The sequence below is a fragment of the Dipodomys merriami genome, unplaced genomic scaffold (assembly GCF_024711535.1).
Source record: "Dipodomys merriami isolate MVZ:Mamm:240054 unplaced genomic scaffold, mDipMer1.0.p SCAF_12, whole genome shotgun sequence".
NCBI classification, from domain to species: domain Eukaryota; kingdom Metazoa; phylum Chordata; class Mammalia; order Rodentia; family Heteromyidae; genus Dipodomys; species Dipodomys merriami.
The window spans coordinates 819,000-842,015 of record NW_027202493.1 but is presented as its reverse complement, the minus strand read 5'-3'; the positions used below and the strand labels follow the sequence as shown (position 1 = coordinate 842,015).

The 23,016-nt window shown below is 40.9% G+C and overlaps 1 protein-coding gene across 1 annotated transcript in view; it reads left to right on the top strand.

Annotated features, from left to right (window-relative positions):
* The window catches only part of Fnta (farnesyltransferase, CAAX box, subunit alpha), a 31,379-nt gene that overhangs the window by 391 nt on the left and 7,972 nt on the right, over nt 1-23,016 (top strand). Inside the window, exons 2-5 of the mRNA XM_070016049.1 lie at nt 5,061-5,146; nt 10,794-10,908; nt 15,142-15,246; nt 21,177-21,303. Coding sequence (XP_069872150.1) covers nt 5,061-5,146; nt 10,794-10,908; nt 15,142-15,246; nt 21,177-21,303 — 433 coding nt within the window. The remainder of the gene's footprint in view (nt 1-5,060; nt 5,147-10,793; nt 10,909-15,141; nt 15,247-21,176; nt 21,304-23,016) is intronic.

The window sequence follows — 23,016 nt, the reverse complement described above, 5'->3', positions numbered from 1 at the left end:
TCTTAAGAAATTTCCCGCGTCCTTCCGTGGTCCCCGAACTCTGGTTAGCCTGTCAAGAAATAATTATTTAAATAAGGGTGAGAGATCTGCTCTGTGAAAAACCAGCTTCCATGGCTTCCCACGGGTTGTTCTACCGAAGCGTGAGAACTAGTAAAAAGGTAGAAGATCATTGAGGGCGGTGGCGTTTTCATTTAACAGTATTTTAGCACCTAGCTTCAGCCAGGGATGGAGTCTGGCTGTAAAGCCTGCCTGAAAAAAGATTTGTTAACTGAACTGTATCCTTCAGCGTCTCATCTATAATTCAAGACACCGCTTGCTGTAACTATTGGCGCTTTCCTAGTGTTGCCAACACCTAGTCCCGTCATTTTATTCTTGGCTTTCAGAGAGGAATGCTTATTCCTCAGTTCATCCATGAACTTAAAGAAATAATCAGAAATCTATTTTCTTCTGTAGGTCTATCTAAACTTGTTAGATAGCTTACTTGCTTGGATTTTATGAATGAAAGTTTCTACATAAAGTTTTCTTTTTTTGGGGGGGGGTCCAGTCGTGGGGCCTGAACTCTGGGCCTGGGCGCTGTCCCTCAGCTCTTCAGCTCAAGGCTAGCGCTCTACCATTTGAACCACAGTGCCACTTCCGGCTTTTTGCTTATGTGGTGCTGAGGAATCGAACCCAGGGCCTCATGCATGCAAGGCAAGCACTCTACCACTGAGTCACCTTCCCAGCCCCCACATAAAGTTTTCTTATTGGGATTAATGTTTTACTGACTAAAATTTCTCTCTGGATTGAGAAATACTTAGGTTTCTTACATGACTGTCTAATTTCTCAAGGACTACTAAATGACTTTCCCATGCCACTTCTACAGGCTGTAGGTGTCACACTTGAGGTCATTGTTTGCCTGTATTTCTTCTTGTGTCCCGGACCCAATTTCACTTTTGTCTGTATTCCACAAATCTTCAGTGTCAATAGCTGACCAGCATAGTGAAGTAACATGTGAATGAGAGAAAAAGAAGTAAGAGAAGCCGGACCTGTGGCTCAAGCCTGTAGTCCGACCTACTCAGGAGGCTGAAATCTGAGGATTGAGGTTCCAAGCCAGCCCAGGAAGGAAATCCCAAGAGACTCTTATCTCCAGAAATCCACTGGAAAATTGCAAGTGGTGCTGAGGCTCAGGTGGTAGAGTGCTCATCTTGAGTTGAAGAGCTGAGGCCCAGAGTTCAAGCCCCATGGCTGTCGAAAAAAAAAAAGTAGTTAATTTGTTCACTCTGGGCAATTCACAGGGTAACATATAATCACTTATTCTGACCACTGTACTGTTATTTTAGCATCTATAATGAATAGTAGTCATTGAATACATACTGTATGTTACTCATGTTTTAAGTATTTCATATTTGTTGACTCATCTAATCCTCAAAACAGACCAAAGTTGATTGGTGATATTTTCATTTTATAAATGAGGAAACAAGCCTTTTCAGAAAGTTTAACTGAAACAAGCCTTCTCAGAAAGTTTAAGTAACTGTCTTAAGGCTATAAGCTGTTAGGTGGTAGAGCTAATATTCCTGCTTAGGCAGACATAAGATTCCAAAGCTTGTCAAGTTCTAGTGCATACTAGAAAAGCATTGCCACTGAGTTGCTTCTCCATCCCGAGTCTGCTCTGTTTTTTACCTCTTGGATCATCTCTCTGCAATGAACTAGTAGTTTTTGCATTAATTTAGGTTGTTGTTTTTCCCCTCTGTGGGGGTGCTTGGGATCAAATTCAGGGCTTTGCACATGATGGCTAAAAGAGCCCTACTTTGATATTAAAATGTCAGTTTCCAGTAAACTATTCAGGTCTTTACATCTGACTCTGGAGAGGGAGAGAGGAGAAAGGAGGGAAGAGGGAAGAGAGAGGAGAATGTGTGTACGTATACTGGGAACTCAGGGCCTGGGCACTGTCCTTTTTTCCACTCAAGGCTGGCAATCTACCACTACTCTTGGCTTTTTGGTGATTAATTGAAGATAAGAGCTTCACTTACTTTCCTGCCTGGGTTAGTTTCTAACTATTATTCTCAGATCTCAACCTCCTGTAAAGGAAGGATTACAGGTGTGAACCAGTCACTTGGCCCTGAGTTTTGCCCTGTGTGAAATTGATTTCTAAGTTAAAACTTGTGTACTTACAGGAGGACATGGTGGATCATGCTTGTAACCTTAGCTACTTGGGAGGTACAGATCAAGGGGTTGTGGTCCCTGCTACTCTAGGCAAAAAGTTATAAAGTACTCATCTTGTTTTTTGGTCCAGTCATGTGGCCTGAACTCTGGGCCTGGGCACTGTCCCTCAGCTCTTCAGCTCAAGGCTAGTGTTTTACCACTTGAGCCACAGCGCCACTTCTGGCTCTTTTTTCTTTTTGCTTATGTGGTGCTAGGAATCGAACCCAGGGCCTCATGCATGCAAGGCAAATGCTCTACCACTGAGCCACCTTCCCAGCCCTATAAAGACTCATCTTAATAAACAGGCATGATAGTTAACATCTGCAGTCACAACTATGCTAGGAGGATCATAGTTTTTGTCCTGCCCAAAAGTGCTAGGTCCTGTCTGAAAACTAAACATCTGAGGGAGTGGCTTAAGAAGTAGAGCCCTTGCCTAGCAATGTAGGCCATTGAGTTCAATTTAGTACTGCAAAATAACCCAAAACACAACAAACTTGTATACTTGCTACAAAAACATGTTTGCCACTTACAGAACCTTCATTTTTTTCTTTCTTTCTTTTCTTTTTTCTTTTTTTTTTTTTTTGTGGCTTGTGGGGCTTAAACTCTGGGCCTGAGCACTGTCCTTGAGTTCTTCAGCTCAAAGCTAGCACTTTACCATTTGAGCCGCAGTGCCACTTCCGGTTTTCTGGTGGTTTATTGGAGATGAGAGTTTCGTGGCCTTTCCTTCCAGGCTGGCTTAGAACTGCAATTCTCAGATCTCACCTCCTGGTTAGCTAGGATTACAGGCTTAAATTTGAAACTCTTAGCTTACTAACTTTTTCAAATCCAAGGAATTTTTTAAAAAATTTTATTTTCAAAGTAAAATTTAGAGTCAAGAAGCAAAGCTTGTTCAGGAATACTTCACTGATGATTACATTAATATCTCAATACATTACTAGTATTAATGTAGGTATGATCTTTTTTTTTTTTTTTTTGGGTCCGGTGGTGGGGCCTGAACTCTGGGCCTGGGCGCTGTCCCTCAGCTCTTCAGCTCAAGGCTAGCGCTCTACCACTTGAGCCACAGCGCCACTTCTGGCTTTTTTCTTTTTGCTTATGTGGTGCTGAGGAATCGAACCCAGGGCCTCAGGCATGCAAGGCGAGTGCTTCACCACTGAGCCACCTTCCCAGCCCTGTAGGTATGATCCTTATTCCCCCCCCCTTAAAAATAAGGGTCTGGGAAGGTGGCTCAGTGGTAGAGCACTCGCCTTGCATGCTTGAGGCCCTGGGTTCGATTCCTCAGCACCACATAAGCAAAAAGAAAAAAGCCGGAAGTGGCGCTGTGGCCCAAGTGGTAGAGCGCTAGCCTTGAGCTGAAGAGCTGAGGGACAGCACCTAGGCTCAGAGTTCAGGCTCCACGACCGGACTCTAAAATAAATTAAAAAAAAAAAAAAAAGCAGACTTGGGGCTGGGAAAGTGGCTCAGTGGTAGAGTGCTTGCCTTGCATGCATGAGGCCTTGGGTTCAATTCCTTAGCACCACATAAACAGAAAAAGCTGGTGGTGCTGTGGCTTAAGTGAAAGCTAGCCTTGAGTTCAAGAGCTCAGGGACAGTGCTCAGGCCCAGAGTTTAAGCCCCACGACCAAAAAGAAAATAATAAAAAAAATAAACAGACTTTTTTTTTATTAGCATACATCAGTTTTACCAGAGCAGGTTTTCTTGTGACATTTCCACATAAGTACACATGTGTCCCAGTCAGCCTTAACCTGTCACTCTTTCTTATTCCCCTCTTCCCTCCCTCCCTGCCTCCCTCCCTCCCTGCCTCCCTCCCTCCCTGCCTCCCTGCCTCCCTGCCTCCCTGCCTCCCTCCTTCCTTCCTTCCTTCCTTCCTTCCTTCCTTCCTTCCTTCCTTCCTTCCTTCCTTCCTTCCTTCCTACCTTCCTTCCTTCCTTCCTTCTTTCTTTTGCCAGTTTTGGGGCTTGGGCCTGGGCACTGCTCTTTTTGTTCAAGGCTAGCAAGCACTCTACCTGTTGAGCCACAATGCCACTTCCAGCTTTTTCTGTGATTAGAAATAAGAGTCTTACAGACTTAGACTTCCCTGCCCTGACTGGCTTCAAACCACGATCTGCAGATCTCAGCCTCCAGAGTAGCTAGGATTACAGGTATGAGCCACCAGTGCCTGGCTCATTCCTCCTTAAAAGAGTTTTGGACAGATTTCGCTATTCTGTTTTCATACATAAATACAAACTATTTTGACTATATTTATCCTATTCTCTTTCCTTGTTAGCCCAGTTCCCCCACTAATACCCACCTACTCAACAGAGTATAGTTTACTTTCCTGCCATTCTTTCTCCTTTCATTTTCTTTTTTCTTTTCTTTTTTTGCCAGTGCTAGGGCTTGAATTCTGGGTCTGGGCACTGTCCCTAAGCTGCTTTTTGCTCAAGGAGTCACAGTGCTACTTCCCGCTTTTTTGAGTAGTTTGTTGGAGATAAGAGTCTCATATGGCCTTTCCTGGACTGGCTTCAAACCTCCATCCTCAGATCTGAGCCTCTTGAGTAGTTAGGATTTACAGGTGTGAGCCACCAGCATCTGGCCATTCTTTTTTTTTTTTTTTAAGTATGTATTAATTGCAGGAGCTCACCACTGTATTTCAGAGGTTCATATATTTTGCTCAGAATAACCCTCTATGTTGCTTTCTCTTTTCTTTGAATTCCCTATTAACAGTTTTCACTGAGGTCCTAATGTCATCTTCATATATAGTTGTACTATATTTCAAAATTATTCTCTCCTTTTTCTTTTTCACTTTTCTCTTCCCTTGATTGTTGCCACTTTTAAAATCATCAGAGAGAGTTATTTTCTTCTAATGTATTTGAATATAATCACTGAGAAAAAGTGTATTTTCAGAGACAGAGCAGAATGGGCTGATATAGATCCAGTGCCACAGAATGATGGTCCCAGTCCAGTGGTCCAGATTATCTACAGTGAGAAATGTAAGTTTTCTTTTTAAATTGGGGAGAGGTCTGTAAGTCAAACTTAGTAACAAAGTTGAAATTCACAAATATGTAGCAAGATAGACAATGAATTTTTGTTTAATAAGCATTTTATGGGTTAACTTAGTGGGTTTTTTTTTAATTTCATAATTAAAAGTTTTATTTTGTTCAAAGAATGGAGATATTGTAAGTAATGAATGTTGTACTATAACAATAATAGCTACTGATTCTGCTTTCCATGCACTAATCTGCATATAAAATCTTAACAACTGAGTTACTGTTTTATTTACAATAAACTTTAGTTTCTGAACTGAAACATGCTTTTAAATCCTGAAGCATTTAGCATTTGAAAATACAATTTGAGTATATTGTGTTGGGCTGAGAGTTGGAATATATTTACTGAAATTAAAATAAGTGGAATATTTTCTTTGACAAAGTGTCTTTTTGTGTGCTGGTCCTGAGGCTTGAACTCAGGGCCTGAGTGCTGTCTCTGTGTGGCTAGCACTCTACCACTTGAGTTATAATTTCACTTCCATCTTCAAATTTTTTGGGGGGCTAGAACTCTGGGCCTGGGCGCTGTTCCTATGCTCTTCAGCTCAAGGCTAGCGCTCTACCACTTGAACCCCAGCGCCACTTCCGGTTTTTTAGTGGTTTATTAGAGATAAGAGTCTCACAGACGGCTGGGAAGGTGGCTCAGTGGTAGAGTGCTTGCCTTGCATGCCTGAGGCCCTGGGTTAGATTCCTCAGCACCACATAAGCAAAAAGAAGCCGGAAGAGTCTCACAGACTTTGCTGACCCGGCTGGCTTTGAATTGTGATCCTCAGATCTCAGCCTCCTGAGTAACTAGGATTACAGGCGTGAGCCACTGGCATTCGACTTAAAATTTTTTTTAATATTTTAGTATTTTACATTTTTCTTTAAGTAGTTGTAAAGGAGTTAGCAGTCAGCAAAGCAATTAATGAATGTATCCACTTCCATCATTTTTGGTGGTTAATCAGAGATGTCTCATGGACTTCCTACCTGAGCAGGCTTTTAGTGAAGATATTTCGAGCCGGGCGCTGGTGGCTCACGCCTGTAATCCTAGCTACTCAGGAGGCTGAGATCTGAGGATCGCGGTTCAAAGCCAGCCCGGGCAGGAGAGACCGTGAGACTCCTATCTCCAATAAACCACCAAAAAACCAGAAGTGGCGCTGTAGCTCAAGTGGTAGAGTGCTCGCCTTGAGCTGAAGAGCTGAGGGATAGCACCCAGGCCCAGAGTTCAAGCCCCACGACCGACCAAAAAAAAAAAAAAAAAAAAGAAAGATATTTCGATCTTAACTTCCCAGTAGCTAGGATTACAGGCATGAGTCAACAGCACCTGACTTCAACATGTCATTTTTCATAATAACAGAAAATGCCTTGAAAATTGAAACTCATGAAAATATTAAATTAGTTTTTCTAGGGAAGGCAATAAAGTAAAATATTAGTTTTATAAGTGTATGTGCATGATTTTCTTTCAGTTGTAGCTTTGTTATTTGAGATCATCCTCTTTTACAAAAAAGCAATTATTTATTTGTTGATTATAAAACTGTGACAAGTACTCATTAAAAAGGAAGAATAGTGTTAGGGAGGTTTGCCTTATCAACTATGAAAATAATACTAAGCTTACTAATTACTATGTGCAGCTACCATAGAAATTAATAAACTATTAAGAACTAAAAAGTCTTCAATATGAGAACTTAATATTTGATGAAAGAGACATCTCGTATTTTTATGAAAAAATGAGTTGTTAGTTTGGTATACCTTTGGATAAAAGTGGAATTATGCTCTATTTCATATCTTAATGAACATGAAAATAAATTACAGATGAATTGACATAATAAAACAAAATTACAAATATTTAAGATTCACATATAAAGGAATTTTCATTTAGGGGGGAAGAATTATAGTAAACTAGATGTAAACCTCAGAGTTCATTAGGAAATGGTCAGAATATATATATAACTATATAAAGATGCAAATAATTTAAAAAATATTAAATATATTATTGTTAGAAGCCACAGAGGAAAATAAACTATCAAAAATCATGGACAACTACTTCAAAATTCAAACTTATAGAAGAGAAGAAATGGTAAACAAGTTAAAAATTAAGCCACACATGTCAGTAAAACAATGCCTTTGAGAATATAATACTTGCTTTCTATTGAGACTAGATTTGGATTTGGATTTTAATTGAAATCATAAAAGCATCATATAGCTTTTATGATTTCAATTAAAATAGGATCTGGATTGTGCACTGTATAGGGATCTGAATTAAAACTTAAAAACCTGGCAAAGAAAAGCAAGCTACATGTGGTGGTACATGTCTTTAATTCCACTACTAGGGTTGGGGAAAAGTTAGGGAAAACCTATTCCAAAATACAAAGTGGAGGGGCTGGGAAGGTGGCTCAGTGGTAGAGTACTTGCCTTGCGTGCATGAGGCCCTGGATTCAATTCCTCAGCACCTCATAAGCAGAAAAAGCTGGAAGTGGCGCTGTAGCTCAAGTAGTAGAGTGCTAGCCTTCAGCTGAAGAACTGGAGGGACAGTGTCCAGGCCCAGAGTTCAGGCCCCACGACCAACAAAAAAAAACACAAAAAACAAAACAAACCCAAAATACAAAATGGAGCTGACTTGAACTCAGCTCCCTGAGCGTTTTTGCTCAAGACTAGCATTCTACCACTTGAACCATAGCTGTACTTCTGACTTTTTGGTGGTTAATTGGAGATAAGAGTCTCATGGACTTTCCTGCCCAGGCTGGCATTGAACCACAATTTTTACCTAAGTAGCCAGGATAGCAGGTGTGTCATTGGTGCCTGGTGGGAAGGTTTTTTGTTTTTTGTTTTTGTTTTTGTTTTTTGTCGGTCATGGGGCCTGAACTCTAGGCCTGGGTGCTGTCCCTCAGCTCTTTAGCTCAAGGCTGTCACTCTACCACTTGAGCCATAGTACTTCTGGCTTTTTCTGCTTATGAGGTGCTGAGGAATCGAACCTAGGGCTTCATGCATGCCACTGAGCCACCTTCCCGGCCCCAGGAAGCTACTGACCCATGCTATTCCAGTAGTTAAACTCAACTTTTTAGAGTTAGAATTTTATACATCTCAGAATTTGTAAAGAAGTTACATTCTTGAGTGATATTTTCACTCTTGGAGTTATCAAAAAGGAAAGCTTTCTTTATACCCAGAAATGCTTCTTTTTTTTTTTTTTTTGGTGGGGGGGGGGGGCGACTGGTCGTGGGGCCTGAACTCTGGGCCAGGGTGCTGTCCCAAGGCTCTTCAGCTCAAGGCTAGCCCTCTATCACTTGAACCACAATGCCACTTCCGGCTTTTTTCTTTTTGCTTATGTGGTGCTGAGGAATCGAACCCAGGGCCTCATGCATGCAAGGCAAGCGCTCTACCACTGAGCCATCTTCCCAGCCCCACTCATAAATATTTCTGCCAGGTGCTGGTGGCTTAGCCTGTAATCCTAGCTATTCAAGGGGCTGAGATCTGAGGATCATGGTTCAAAGCCAGCCTTGGCAGGAAAGTCCATGAGACTCTTATCTCTAATAAACCACCAGAAAACCATAAGTGGCATTGCAGCTCAAGTGGTAGAGTGCTAGCCTTGAGCTGAAGAGCTGAGGGACAGCGCCCAGGCCCCAGAGTTCAAGTCCCATGACCGAAAAAAAAAAAAATTCTGACACCCTATGTCAAGTTTTCCATACCAAGTTATTCTTCAGGTCTAGATGACCTGTAGTTTAATGTAGTTCTCAAATTAACTATCCAGAATTAATACATGGGTGCACAGATTAAAGGTGAAGTGTTTGCTATAATCTCTTTGTGCTTCATATATATGTAATTAGAAATGGTGGGTCCTCAGAATACCCACATCTTCTGTTCTGCTGGGCTGTAAGCCCAAGGTTCTCATGACTTCCTCTTCAGTTTTTGTGTTATGTAACCATTGCTCTGATGAGTATCTTTAAACACATTGCATACATGAGTGTATCTGTAAGAAAACTTCCTGGACCTGGATTTCTTCAATCAATGTGTATGTAAATTCTAGTTTTAAAAAATAGTTTTCCATAGATGTTTGTGTTGCCTTTAATAATCCACGAGTAATGGAAATAAGTTTGTTTTTTTTTACTTGTTTATCTGTCTTTGGGGCAAGGGGCAACATAGAAATGGAGGAACAAAGGTGGTACTCAGTAGATACTATGTTGAAAATGTGGGAGGGGATGGGAGAGAGCAAAGGAAGGGGTGACATTTTCCAAAAAGAAATATATTCATTACTTATGAAACTAACCCCTCTGTATATCACCTTCATAATAATAATAAAAATTAACAATAAAAAAGATCTATGAGGGCCAAAAACATTGTATATGGGTTTCATTTATGTAAAACAATGAGGGTGAATTAGACTGTATACTTGTATATGCATAAATATATTGGATATACTAGACTCAGTTAAGAATGCTTCCTTCTGGGGAGGAGTCCTGTGAATTTCTCTTTCAATTGATTTATTATTATTATAAAGGTAATATACAGAGGAGTTACAGTTACATAAGTCAGGTAAAGAGCACATTTCTTTTTGAACAATGTGTGAGTTAAGAAAATGGAGCTTTTTGTGTTTGCCAATCCTGGGGCTTGAACTCAGATCCTGAGTGCTGTCCCTGAGCTCTTTGCTTTTTTTTTGCTTGTCCTGGGGCTTGAACTCAGGGCCTGGGTGCTATCCCTATGCTTCTTTGTCCTCAAGACTAGCACTCTACCTGACAGCACCACTTCCAGCTTTTTCTGAGTTTATTGGAGATAAGAGACTCATAGACTTTCCTGCTCAGGTTGGCTTCAAATTGTGTTCCTTAGATCTCAGCCTTCTGAGTAGCTAGGATTCCCTCAGTTCTTTTGCTCAAGGCTAGTGCTCTACCACTTTGAGCCACAGTGCCACTTCTGATTTTCTGGTGACTAATTGGAGATGAGTCTTATGGACTGTTTTGCCCTTGTTGGCTTCAAACTGCCATCCTCAGATCTCAGCCTCCTGAGTAGATAGAATTACAGGCATGAGCCACCAGCTCCCAGCTAGAATGGAAATTTAGTTTGAACTTTTTGTATCATTTGTTTTTTGTTTGTTTGTTTTTTTGGGTCTGGTCGTGGGGCCTGAACTCGGGGCCTGGGCTCTGTCCCTCAGCTCTTCAGCTCAAGGCTAGCACTCTATCACTTGAGCCACAGCGCCACTTTTGGCTTTTTTTTTTCTGGCTTATGTGGTGCTGAGGAATCGAACCCAGGGCCTGCATGCAAGGCAAGCGCTCTACCACTGAGCCAGCTTCCCAGCCCCCTTTTTGTATCATTTATATTTTCTACCATTGTACATATTTTCAGTTAAAAATGTGATCAAAATTAAATATAAGAAAACCAGCTGTATGAAAATATTTGGTGATACATGCTTTTGTTTTTATATCAGATATTTGGTTGCAGTGTGTCATTAGCAGAAAGCATTGCCAGACCATTGTAGCTCATGTGTTGAGGCTGTAGCACTCATTGTGATATGCATGGAAATAAAATATATTTCCACGTAGATCTAACAACATTTTATATTATAGTGATAGTTTTAGATAAGAAACCTAAGTCCTAAAGCAGCTCTGTGTCTGTGTTCTCTTTTCAGTTAGAGATGTTTATGATTATTTCCGAGCTGTTCTGCAGCGTGATGAAAGAAGTGAACGTGCCTTTAAGCTCACCCAAGATGCAATAGAGTTAAATGCTGCCAATTATACAGTGTGGTAAGCAATACAAATCATTAATATTTCCTATATATGTGTCTCATGTTTTACTTTGAATGAGTTTTCTTTTTTCAAACTGAGTTTCAAATTTTTTTTTGCTGTTTTTTTTTTAATTTAATTTAATTTTATTTGAGAACATACTGTACAGAGGGGCTACAATTACATGGGCAGGATAATGCATACATTTCTTAGCAAGCATTGCAGCCTCCTCCTTTGTTTACCCTTCACCTCCCTTCCCAGCCTCCCCCCTCCCCCCACAAATTTTTATCTAAAAAAAATCCACATATAGCGAGGTACCAGTGGCTCATGTAGTAATTCTAGCTATTCAGGAGGCTGAGATCTGATTATGGTTCAAAGCCAGCCTAGGCAGCAGTCTTTTTGGGGGGGGGGGGGGGGGGAGTCCGGTCGTGGGCCTGAACTCTGGGCCTAGGCGCTGTCCCTCAGCTCTTCAGCTCAAGGCTAGCACTCTACCACTTGAGCCATAGCGCCACTTCTGGCTTTTTTCTGCTTATGTGGAACTGAGGAATCGAACCCAGGGCCTCATGCATGCAAGGCAAGCCCTCTACCACTGAGCCACCTTCCCAGCCCCAGCAGTCTTATCTTCAGTTACCCACTGAAAAAAGCTGGAAGAGGAGCTGTGGCTCAAGTGATAGTCTTGAGCAAAAAAGCTCCAGGACTGCACAAACCCTGAGTTTAAGCACCAGAAATGGCACCAAACATAAAAATAAAACTACATATGTAGCCTGGCACAAATGGCTCATGCCTATAATCCTGGCTGCTCAGTAATCTGAGATCTGAGGATGGTTGTTCAAAGCTAGCCTCGACAGGAAAGTCTGTGAGACTCTTATCTCCAATTAACCCATCAGAAAACTGGAAGGGGCACTGTGGCTCAAATTGGTAGAGAGCTATCCTTGACCAAAAAAGCTCAGGGACAGCACTCAGGCCCTGAGTTCAAGCCCCATGACTGAAAAACAAATCATATATGTATTTTTTTCTTTTCTTTCTTTTGACCTGAACTCTGGGTCTGGGTGCTGTCCCTGAGCTCTTCAGCTCAAGTCTAGTGCTCTACCACTTGAGCCACAGTGCCACTTCCGGCTTTTTTCTTTTTGCTTATGTGATGCTGAGGAATCAAACCCAGGGCCTTGAGCATGTAAGGCAAGCACTCTACCACTGAGCCACCTTCCCAGCCCAGCCATTCTTTTTTTAAAATAATAATAATAAATATTTTAATTTTTAAATTTTTTTATTATCTTTAAGTGTTGTACAAAGAAGTTCCCGTTCTACAAAATAGTATATGAATACAAAGTGTCTGATAACATTGTCACCCATCACTCCTAACCCACCCCTTCTCTCATTTTTCTTTTTATTTTAATAGAGATTAGCTGATTACTAAATTTTACATATTTCACAGTATTGTGGAATAGTGATACTTAGTTAAAAGTCACAAACACATTTTAACCTTCACAATTAACCATTCTTTTTTGAATTGGTATTTGTGTACTAGATATTATGTTTTATTGTTTGTAGTATTTTTTCATTGTAAATATTATTCCTTCTATGATAGATATGTCTATCAAAAATAAATAATTGGTTTATGATTCATGGGTCTTGGCTTTTTTTTTGGGGGGGGGGGTCTGGTCTTGGGGCCTGAACTCTGGGCCTGGATGCTGTCCCTCAGTTCTTCAGCTCAAGGCCAACACTCTACCACTTCAGCCACAGCGCCACTTCCGGCTTTTTCTTTATGTGGTGCTGAGGAATCGAACCCAGGGCCTCAGGCATGCAAGGCAAGCGCTCTACCACTGAGCCACCTTCCCAGCCCCGGTCTTGGCTCTTTATAATAACATTTTCTTTAGCAGATTGCCTTTTTCTTTGGCTTTCTTGCCTTTGTACCAATAAGTAATTGATCTTCCAGACTTTCATAATGTCTGGGCAATGTCCCTGAGCTTTTCGACTCAAGGCCAGGGCAATGTCCCTGAGCTTTTCAACTCAAGGCCAGCGATCTGCCACTGAGCCACCTTACAGCCCCTGTTTCAATACTGTTGAATGTGACAAGGAATCCTGTCACTTTTACATCTTGTACATCTTGTCTTTTTTTTTTTTTTTTTTTTTGGTCGGTCGTGGGGCTTGAACTCTGGGCCTGGGCGCTGTCCCTCAGCTCTTCAGCTCAAGGCAAGCGCTCTACCACTTGAGCTACAGCGCCACTTCCAGTTTTCAGGTGGTTTATTGGAGATAGGAGTCTCACGGTCTTTCCTGCCCAGGCTGGCTTTGAACCGCGATCCTTAGCTAGGATTACAGGTGTGAGCCACCAGCGCCCTGCACATCTTGTCTTTAACTGTCCTAGATCTCACATTTTGTGTGTGTGTGTGTGTGTGTGTGTGTGTGTGTGTGTGTGTGTGTGTGTGTGTGTGTGTGTGTGTGTGTGTGTGTGTGTGTGTGTGTGTGTGTGTGTGTGTGTGTGTGTGTTGTTTTTGTTTTGTCAGTCATAGGGCTTGAACTCTGGGCCTGGGCACTGTCCTACAGCTCATGGCTAGCACTCTACCACTTGAACCACAGTGCTACTTCCAGCTTTTTCTGTATATGTGGTGCTAAGGAATTGAACCCAGAGACTCATGCATGGGAGGCAAGTACACTACCACTGAGCCGCCTTCCTGGCCCCTTTTATTTTTCTGTTTGTTTTGTTTTGTTTTTTCTTTGTGACAATACTCAGGGCCTTGCATTCTCCCTTACCTTTTTTCTTTAAGGCTGATGCTCTGCCACCTGAACTATACCTCCATTTCTGGCTTGTTGGTTTGTTGCAAATAACTCTCTCTTATTCAAGCTCAATTTAAACCCTGATCCTCAGATTTCTTCTTTCTGAGTATCTAGGACATAGGAGTGAGCCACAGGTGCTGGGCTATCTTTGTTTTTCTTGATCAACTTCCTCATTTTACATGAACACTGTCCTTTATTCAGCCTTTTTACTCAATGCAAGTACTCTCTACCACTTGAGCCATAGCTGTACTTCTGACTTTTTTTTTTTGCCAGTCCTGGGGCTTGAACTCAGGGCTTAGGTGCTGTCTCTGAGCTGTTTTTGCTCAAGGCTAGCACTCTATCACTTGAGCCATAGTGCACTTCGGCTTTTTCTGTCTATGTGGTGTTGAGGAATCAAACCCAGGGCCTCCTGCATGGAAGGTAAGTACTCCACCACTGAGCTACATTCCTAGTCTACTACTTCTGGCTTTTAAATATCTGCACTTAACTTTTAATTTCCCAGAACTCTCCTTTTGTTCTCTGAATATTCTCTTTTTGTTGTTGGTACCCTCATTTGGACTCAAGGCTGGAACTTGCTGTGTAGAACCTCTACCTCTTAGCTGTGCCTCCACCCCCCTCCCCTTTTTTTTGTGGTGGTTATTTTTAAGATGCAGTCTTGTTTTCTGCCCAGCTAAGTGCCTATGCAGTAACATACCTATTTTAGTCTTCCTGTTGTAACTAGGATAACAGGTGCCCAGTTCTTGGTTGAGAGGGACTTTTGGAATTCAGCTTCCCAACAATGTAAGATTATCAGTGTGAGCCACTGGCTTCTAGCTCTGAATAAATTCTTTTTAAACTTATTGTTCATTGATTTCATGAGTGTGATTATCTTTTGTTTGTTTGTATCAGTCCTGAAGCTTGAATTCAGGGCCTGGGCACTGTCTCAGAGCTTTACTTTTTTTTTTTGCTAAAGGTTAGTGCTCTACCAGTTGAGCCACAGCTCCATGTTGGCTTTTTGGTGGTTAATTTGGAGAGTGTAACTTTCCTGCCTGGGCAAGCCCCTGTAATAGCTTTGGTTCTTATTTGCTTTGGTCATTTTCATGTAAATATTTGTAGTTTGTAGGCTTTCCTTGTATATTTATAACTTACTTGATTAGAAGCATAAGAGTGGCAGGTTTTATCAGCTAGAAGATTTCACTGAAATTACCGAGTAGAGTTGTATCTGTTTTGTGAACTTTTCATGTTAGTATTAAAAAAAAAAACTCTCATCTTTATTATTAAGGTGTACATTTCACAATTCAGGTAATACATAGATTATAAAAATTATTTTTTACCTCAAATGCTTGATTCTTCTAGTTATCAGATGATTGTATGAATTTGGACAGTCACAGGCTAGGTTGTCATATTAATGCTTAGTGTAGCTATGAAAAGGTTGTCTTGTAGCTTTGATACTGCTGCAAGGTAATATTTATAGAATAGTAAGTCTTTAACTGTTTGTTGTAGGCATTTTCGGAGAGTTCTCTTAAAATCACTTCAAAAGGATCTGCATGAGGAAATGAACTACATCACTGCAATAATTGAAGAACAGCCCAAAAACTATCAAGTTTGGTAAGATGGAAATTAGAAGGAACTATATTATTCTGCTAATAATACTTGTCACTGGGTAGTGAAATCATAAAATGCTTTTTGTGTTTCTTTGTAATTTTAGTGATTTACAAAACAGTTATTTTACAGAGAAATGTGAAAAATACAATAGTAGAGTTTTTCATAGAAAGTATATTTATAGAAATTCAGCCCCTAAGAATATGGAGATTATTATGGTAGAGCACAGTATGGCAAACAAAAAAAAATTAGTTTGAGTACTGCTCAGCATAGAATGAGTAACCTGTGAATGCCAGATGTACCTGCTGTTGATGATAATGGGTGGTGGTAGAGGTAGAAGGTAAAAAAGATGGTATCCTGTAGCGTGGCATGGCATACCACCAAGAACTGTATCCACTCTCTGCCCATGGCTGCCTGCTCAGAATACAGGAGCAATCATCATTTTAGCTTTCTAGCATTAAGTTCCCTGCACATACCACACACTTTTTTTTTGGTCTATTTTGTTGCTTGAATTCAGGGCTTGTCCCTGTCTTTGCTCAAGGCTAGCACTCTACCACTTGAGTCACACCTCCACTTCCTGCTTTTTGGTGGTTACTCAGACATAAGAGTCTCAAGGGCTTTCCTGTGTGGGTTAGCTTTGAATCATAATCCTCAGACTTCAGCCTCCTGAAGCTAGGATTACAGACATACACTGTCTTTATGCAGGAGTTTAAGGAAGGCTTAAAAGAAAATTTTTTTTGGGGGGTTCGGTCGTGGAGCCTGAACTCTGGGCCTGGGCGCTGTCCCTCAGCTCTTCAGCTCAAGGCTAGCACTCTACCACTTGAGCCACAGTGCCACTTCCGGCTTTTTTCTTCTTGCTTATGTGGTGCTGAGGAATCGAACCCAGGGCCTCAGGCATGCAAGGCAAGCGCTCTACCACTGAGCCACCTTCCCAGCCCTTAAAAGAAAATTTCAAAGGCAAAGAAAATATTTTGGGCAGAAGCATGAAAGAGCGTGATATACTCAGGGAAGTGTACATACTTTCATACTTCAACATATAGGACTTTATTTGTTTATTTGTTTTTTTTGGGTCCGGTCATAGGGCCTGAACTCTGGGCCTGGGCGCTGTCCCTCAGCTCTTCAGCTCAAGGCTAGCGCTCTACCACTTGAGCCACAGCGCCACTTCCGGCTTTTTTCTTTTTGCTTATGTGGTGCTGAGGAATCGAACCCAGGGCCTCATGCATGCAAGGCAAGCGCTCTACCACTGAGCCACCTTCCCAGCCCCAACACATAGGACTTTAGAGGACACTCAAGGTCCAAAGTATAACAGAGTATTTACTTTCACTTCAGGATAGAGGTTGTTTGGAATAGTTTATAATCCTGGAGACTTGGGCCACTGGAAGGGATGAGACTTCAAAATGTGGAACAAATATTTAAAATATTATGATAAATTTGAGAGATTTTAGCATCAACAGATTTTAAAGTATAATTTATTGAAGGAGAAACAAAGTGACATCTTTGTTTTTGGCCTGACAACTGTGCAAATGATGGTCCTTTCACTTGGGGAATTTGGAAGGAGAATCACCACATTTTGGGAAAATTGGATAGCGTTTCCTGTGCTTGTGAAAAACTACGTAAAGTGCTTTAGTAAGTGATTGACAAATCCTCTTTGTATGAGGGACAGTATGGTTTGAGGACAAAATTAGGGAGCTTTCTGGAAGTGATAGTGAAAATCATAACTGGATGCTCAGGGAGGACTAGAGAGAAGGGTAATAGAGCACTGTTGAATATCATTCAGATGGTAAAGAAGGAAAAGACTGTACTTAGTTCAGTGGGGAAGACTGCTTACCATGCATAAGTCCTGGGCTCTATTCTTAAGACTGTTTAGTTCAGGGACGGACACACACACACACACACACACACACACACACACACACGGACACACACACACACACGGACACACACACACACACGGACACACACACACACAGGGACGGACACACACACACACACACACGGACACACACACGGACACACACACGGACACACACACACACACACACACACACACACACACACACACACACACACACACACACACACACACACACACACCCTTCGTGATAAAGGAAGAATTAACACAAAGAGAGAAACACACACACACACACGGACACACACACGGACACACACACGGACACACACACACACACACACACACACACACACACACACACACACACACACACACACACACACACACACACACACACACACACACACACACACACACACACACACACACACACACACACACACACACACACACACACACACACACACACACACACACACCCCCTTCGTGATAAAGGAAGAATTAACACAAAGAGAGAAACAATTCTGGAAAAAAGTGGAGACAAAGACTTGAAGCTTGGAAAGAGTCCAGTGGATAGGTTAGGAGAGAACATGCCTCACTAAAAAGTGTGAACAGAGAGAGCATGCTCTCTGCCCATCTGAGAAACCTGCATAATTAAATGTTATTATAAATCAATGAATTAGAATCTGATAGACATAGTGAGTAACTCAGCATTTATTTGTCACATCATTGAAGTGGTGACTGTGGTACTAACCCCAACTGTTTTGTAGCCTCTTCTTTAACTGGGTTATTCCAATCTTCTGAGATTATGCTATGAAGTAATTTAGTGATAAGAGAGTTTAGCTAGAAAACTTCAGGTCCTCACTAAAAAGTTATTTACCCTAACAAATTATATATAAATAACTATAAAATCGAGATAAAACAGGTATTCTTATTCTCATTATATCTAGCTTTTGCTACAAAGAAGTAGCTTTTCTTTTCTGGACAGTAGATGCAATCATTAATACCCACCATCCATTGTTCTTAGCAACAGAACCCAAATCCAAACAAAGCAATTGTTTCTTTCTTTTTTTTTTTCTTTTTTTTTTTTTTTTTGGTCGGTCGTGGGGCTTGAACTGAGTGCTGTCCCTCAGCTCTTCAGCTCAAGACTAGTGCTCTACTTATTGAGCCACAGTGCCACTTCCAGCTTTTCCTCCATTTGTGGTGTTGACAACCCAGGGCCTCATGCATGCAAGGCAAGCACTCTACTACTAAGCTACATTCCCAGCCTAGCAATTGCTTCTTGAACTCAGCAATGCTTTATTTTTAAATAGCCCACCCTACTAGTTTCTAGAGTGGAAATCCTGTATCCCAATTAACTGATCACTTATTTTCCCTGTGAAATTTCATGTTTGTTGTATGTTGGCCTCGCGTGTGTGCGCGTGTGCATGTACATGCTGCAGCTCAAACTCCGGCATCAGGCTCTCCTTTGTTTTTTTTTTTTTTTTTGCGGGGGGGTCCAGTCTGGGGGCTGAATTCTGGGCCTGGGTGCTGTCCCTCAGCTCTTCAGCTCAAGGCTAGCGCTCTACCACTTGAGCCACAGTGCCCACTTCCGGCTTTTTTCTTTTTGCTTAGGTGGTGCTGAGGAATCGAACTCAGGGCCTCATGCATGCAAGGCAAGTGGTCTACCACTGAGCCACCTTCCCAGCCCCATCTTCTTTGGTTTAAAAAAGCCAAAGTTCAAGGCTAGCACTCTGTCACTTGAAGTATCCTTCCACTTCTGGCTTTTGGCTGATTAATTGGAGATGATTCTCACAGACTTTCCTGTCCAGGCTGCATGTGAACTACTATCCTCAGAACTCAGCCTCCTGTGTAGCTAGGATCACAAATGTGAGCCATCAGTGCCCAGTATATTTAGTGTTCTGTAAGTCTTAGAATGTCAGATTATTTTAGTATTTTGTTCTGTGAAGTTAGTTTCATATATTGGAAGATATATATACATATAAATATATATATATATATATATATATATATTTCTTTTTACCAAATTAAAAAATAAAATGCCACTAGTGTTCATTGACTTGAAGATTTCTAAAATTTTTCCTGTTGGTAGTATCTTACCTTCTTAATACTCTGTAAGAAGAAGTTTAAAGTTTTCCATCCCTGTAATACACCTCATTCATTAAGCATTATATTCTTCTTTTTTCTGTCATTCCTTATTAGTATAATGAATACTAATAGTATTTTTAAAAATATTTATTAGCAAATAATTATACTAAAGGGTTTTACTATCATGATGCACGCATATAATGAATGTTCATCAAATTCACCATGTTACTTTCTTAGGCTCCCTTTCTCTACTTTTTTTTTTTTTTTTTAGTCAGTCATGGGCTTGAACTCAGAGTCCTTGTGCTGTCCCTGAGCTCTTCAGCACAAGGCTAGCATTCTACCACTTGAGCCATAGCACCTTCTAGTTTTCTGGTGGTTTATTGGAAATAAGAGTCTCACGGACTTTCTACCACTTGAGCCATAGTACCACTTCCAGTTTTCTGGTGGTTTACTGGAGATAAGAGTCTCACAGACTTCTCCTGCCTGGGCTGGCTTTGAACCAAGATCCTAAGATCTCAGCCTCCTGAGTAACTAGGATTACAGGCATGAACCACCAGCACCTGGCTTATAGAAACTTTTTAATTTGATAGTCTCATTTGTCAACTCTTGTCAACTTATTTCTTGAGCAACTGAAGTTGTATTCAGAAAGTTATTCCCTATGTCTATAACTCTTAAGAATTTTCCTTATGTTTTCTTTTATATTTTCAAAGTTTTAGGTTTTTAATTCATTTTGAATTAGCCTGTACAGATGAGAAATAAGAATTTAGTTTGTCTTTTATAGTGGATATTCAGTTTTTCCAACACTTATTTCTTGACAAGGATGTCTTTTCTGTAGCATGTATTTAGGCACCTGTGTTGAAAATCAGATGGGTGTAGCTGTGTGGACTTTTCTAGATTTTTGTTTTAAGTAATATTGTTTTAAAGTATTAGCTTTTTTGAGATTTACCTAAGCCAGGTGCTGGTGGCTCACGCCTGTAATCCTAATTACTCAAGAGGTTGAGATCTGAGGATCTTGGTTCAAAGCCAGCCCGTGCAGGAATGTCCATAAGACACTTATTTCAAATTAACACCAGAAAACCAGAAGTCGAGCTGTGGCTCAAGTGGCAGCGCACTAGCCTTGAGCTGAAGGGTTGAGGGCAGCATCCAGGCCCAGAATTCAAGCCCACAACCGACCCCTCCCACCCCCCTCCCTAAAAAAGTAGTAATTTCCTAGTTCTTTTGGCAAACTTCGAACTTGTTACAGCTTTTTATTTGTTAGGATAGGCGTGAATTCAGTTCTGCCCAGTAACTGGAGTTATGAAAAGTTATGCTTATACAGTATAACCATGTCATGTTTTAGAGTTCTTGAACAGATGTTGTGGCTGTCCAAATATATCTGTACTTCCAGATTTAGTTTGATATAAATGACCTTTCAGTTCCAAATATCGAATTCTACATGTATGTTACTGGTATTTTTGTTTTTTGATTTTTTAAATAATTAGCTTATATTACTGGGAGATTTCATTATTATGTTGTAATCATTCTTTTATGTGTTAGTGTACTGAAAATTTTCTGTTGTCTTTCTTATGTTAATTTCCCTCTTCCTTTCTATTAGAGTTCCTCTTCAGTTGTATTCAAGTTCTTGACAATTAGAGGTGAATTTTTCTTGTTTTTTGTTTTTTTTCTGTCGGTCTTGGTGTTTGAACTTGCCTGGGTGCTGTCCTTGAGCCTCTTTGTGCTCAAGGATAACATTCTACTACTTGATCTGCAGTACCACTTGCAGATTTTTCTGAGCAGTTTATTGGAGATAAGAGTCTCCCAGACTTACCTGTCCATGCTGGCTTGGAATCGTGCTCCTCAATCTCCAGCGTGGCTAGGATTACAGATGTGAGCCACCAGCACTTGGCTGAATTTTTATTTCTTGAGTGTCCTTTCACATCACCTAGTGCAACAGGTGCAGCTAATATATTCTTAGGTAAACTAACACAAACTTTTCCCCTTCTTCTTTGGACTTTAGGCACCATAGGCGAGTATTAGTAGAGTGGCTGAAGGACCCATCTCAGGAGCTTGAGTTTATTGCTGATATTCTTAATCAGGATGCAAAGAATTATCATGCCTGGCAGCATCGACAATGGGTCATTCAGGTATTGCCTTTCTTGTATGATATTTTTATATTTTAACTGAACTACATAATTAAAATTATTTTTAAAGTTCTAGATTTATTTCTGAACCAGACAGACAGACAGACACACACACACACACACACACACACACACACAAAATTATAGCATAATAAATTAAGATATTAAAACCTGGTATTCTTCAGATTGGTTATCCTGAATAATCTCTTTGTAGGAATAATAATAAAGAGGAAAAACAATAAAATTTTAATACACTTTAGCTTAAATTCATATCCCATATTTGTTTAGCAAACTACTAAAAGCAGTAAAATTTTAGTGCAGCTATTTTGATTAACAAGGTCATACTAGATACAGATTTTTTTCTTGTTATAAACTAGGTGTGCTATTTCATTTGGGACAGTTTGGCACTATGTATTCCAAGTGCATATACCCATGGATCTAGCAAAGCTGTCCAGGTTTATTATTTACAGAGACTGTAGGTCATGTAACAAATGACATGGGTTCAAGGATGGTCATTTCTAGGTAGTTCAAGATTGCAAACAATCTCTTTGTTGTCATGGAGACAGGTCCAATGCAGCTAAATTGTGCAGTTGTTGAAATAAAAGACACAGCTGTATGCTCCGAGGAGGAGTACTACCTAGAATAAAGCCAGTTCAAGAACAGCTTGTGATATTATGGATTCTTTGCTAACTTGGTCTATTTCCTTATAAGGACTGCTATTGGTGAGACTGAGAAGTAGGGGGATGTAGTTCCCACTGCAGTATCCCAAAATTCTAGGCACTCCCTATATAGAAAAGTTAATAAGGAGAATATAAATACTCTACCAGGTATAGCCTGTCTCTGGCACAGCCTGAGATGAATCAGAAACCCTGGCCACCAGGGGATCTAGACTTTTCTTTCCTGGGCCAGGACCATACTGATCCTCAGGTAGTAGGAACAAATATCCTTCAGATCTCAGCAGCATCTCTTGAAGTTCCACTGGGGTTATGTTTAGTGTGTTTGTGTGTGTTTAAATTTTTTTTTTTGTCAGTTGTGGAACTTGAAGTATGGGCCTGGGTGCTGTCCCTCAGCTCTTCAGCTCAAGGCTAGCACTCTACTACTTGAGCCACAGTGCCACTTCCGGCTTTTTCTGCTTATGTGGTGCTGAGGAATTGAACCCAGGGCCTCTTGAATGCAAGATAAGCACTCTTCCACTGAGTCACCTTCCCAGGCCTAATTTTTTTTTTATAATTATTATTATAAAGGTGGGCTGGGAAGGTGGCTCAGTGGTAGAGTGCTTGCCTTGCATGCCTGAGGCCCTGGGTTTGATTCCTCAGTACCACATAAGCAAAAAGAAAAAAGCTGGAAGTGGCGCTGTGGCTCAAGTGGTAGAGCGCCAGCCTTGAGCTGAAGAGCTGAGGGACAGCGCCCAGGCCCAGAGTTCAGGCCCCACAACCGGACCCAAAAAAAAAAATTATTATTATAAAGGTGATGTACAGAGGAGTAACTGTTTCATAAGTCAGGTAATGGTACTTTCCTCCTTCACTCTCCCAGTTCCCCCTCCACCCCAACTCCTTGATCACAAATTGCATAATTCATTTTATTTTAACTAACAAGGTCACATTACATATACTTTTTTTTTTTTTTTTGTCAGTAATGGGGCTTGAACTGGGCCTGGGTGCTGTCCCTCAGCTCTTCAGTTCAAGGCGAGTACTCTACCACTTGAGCCACAGTGCT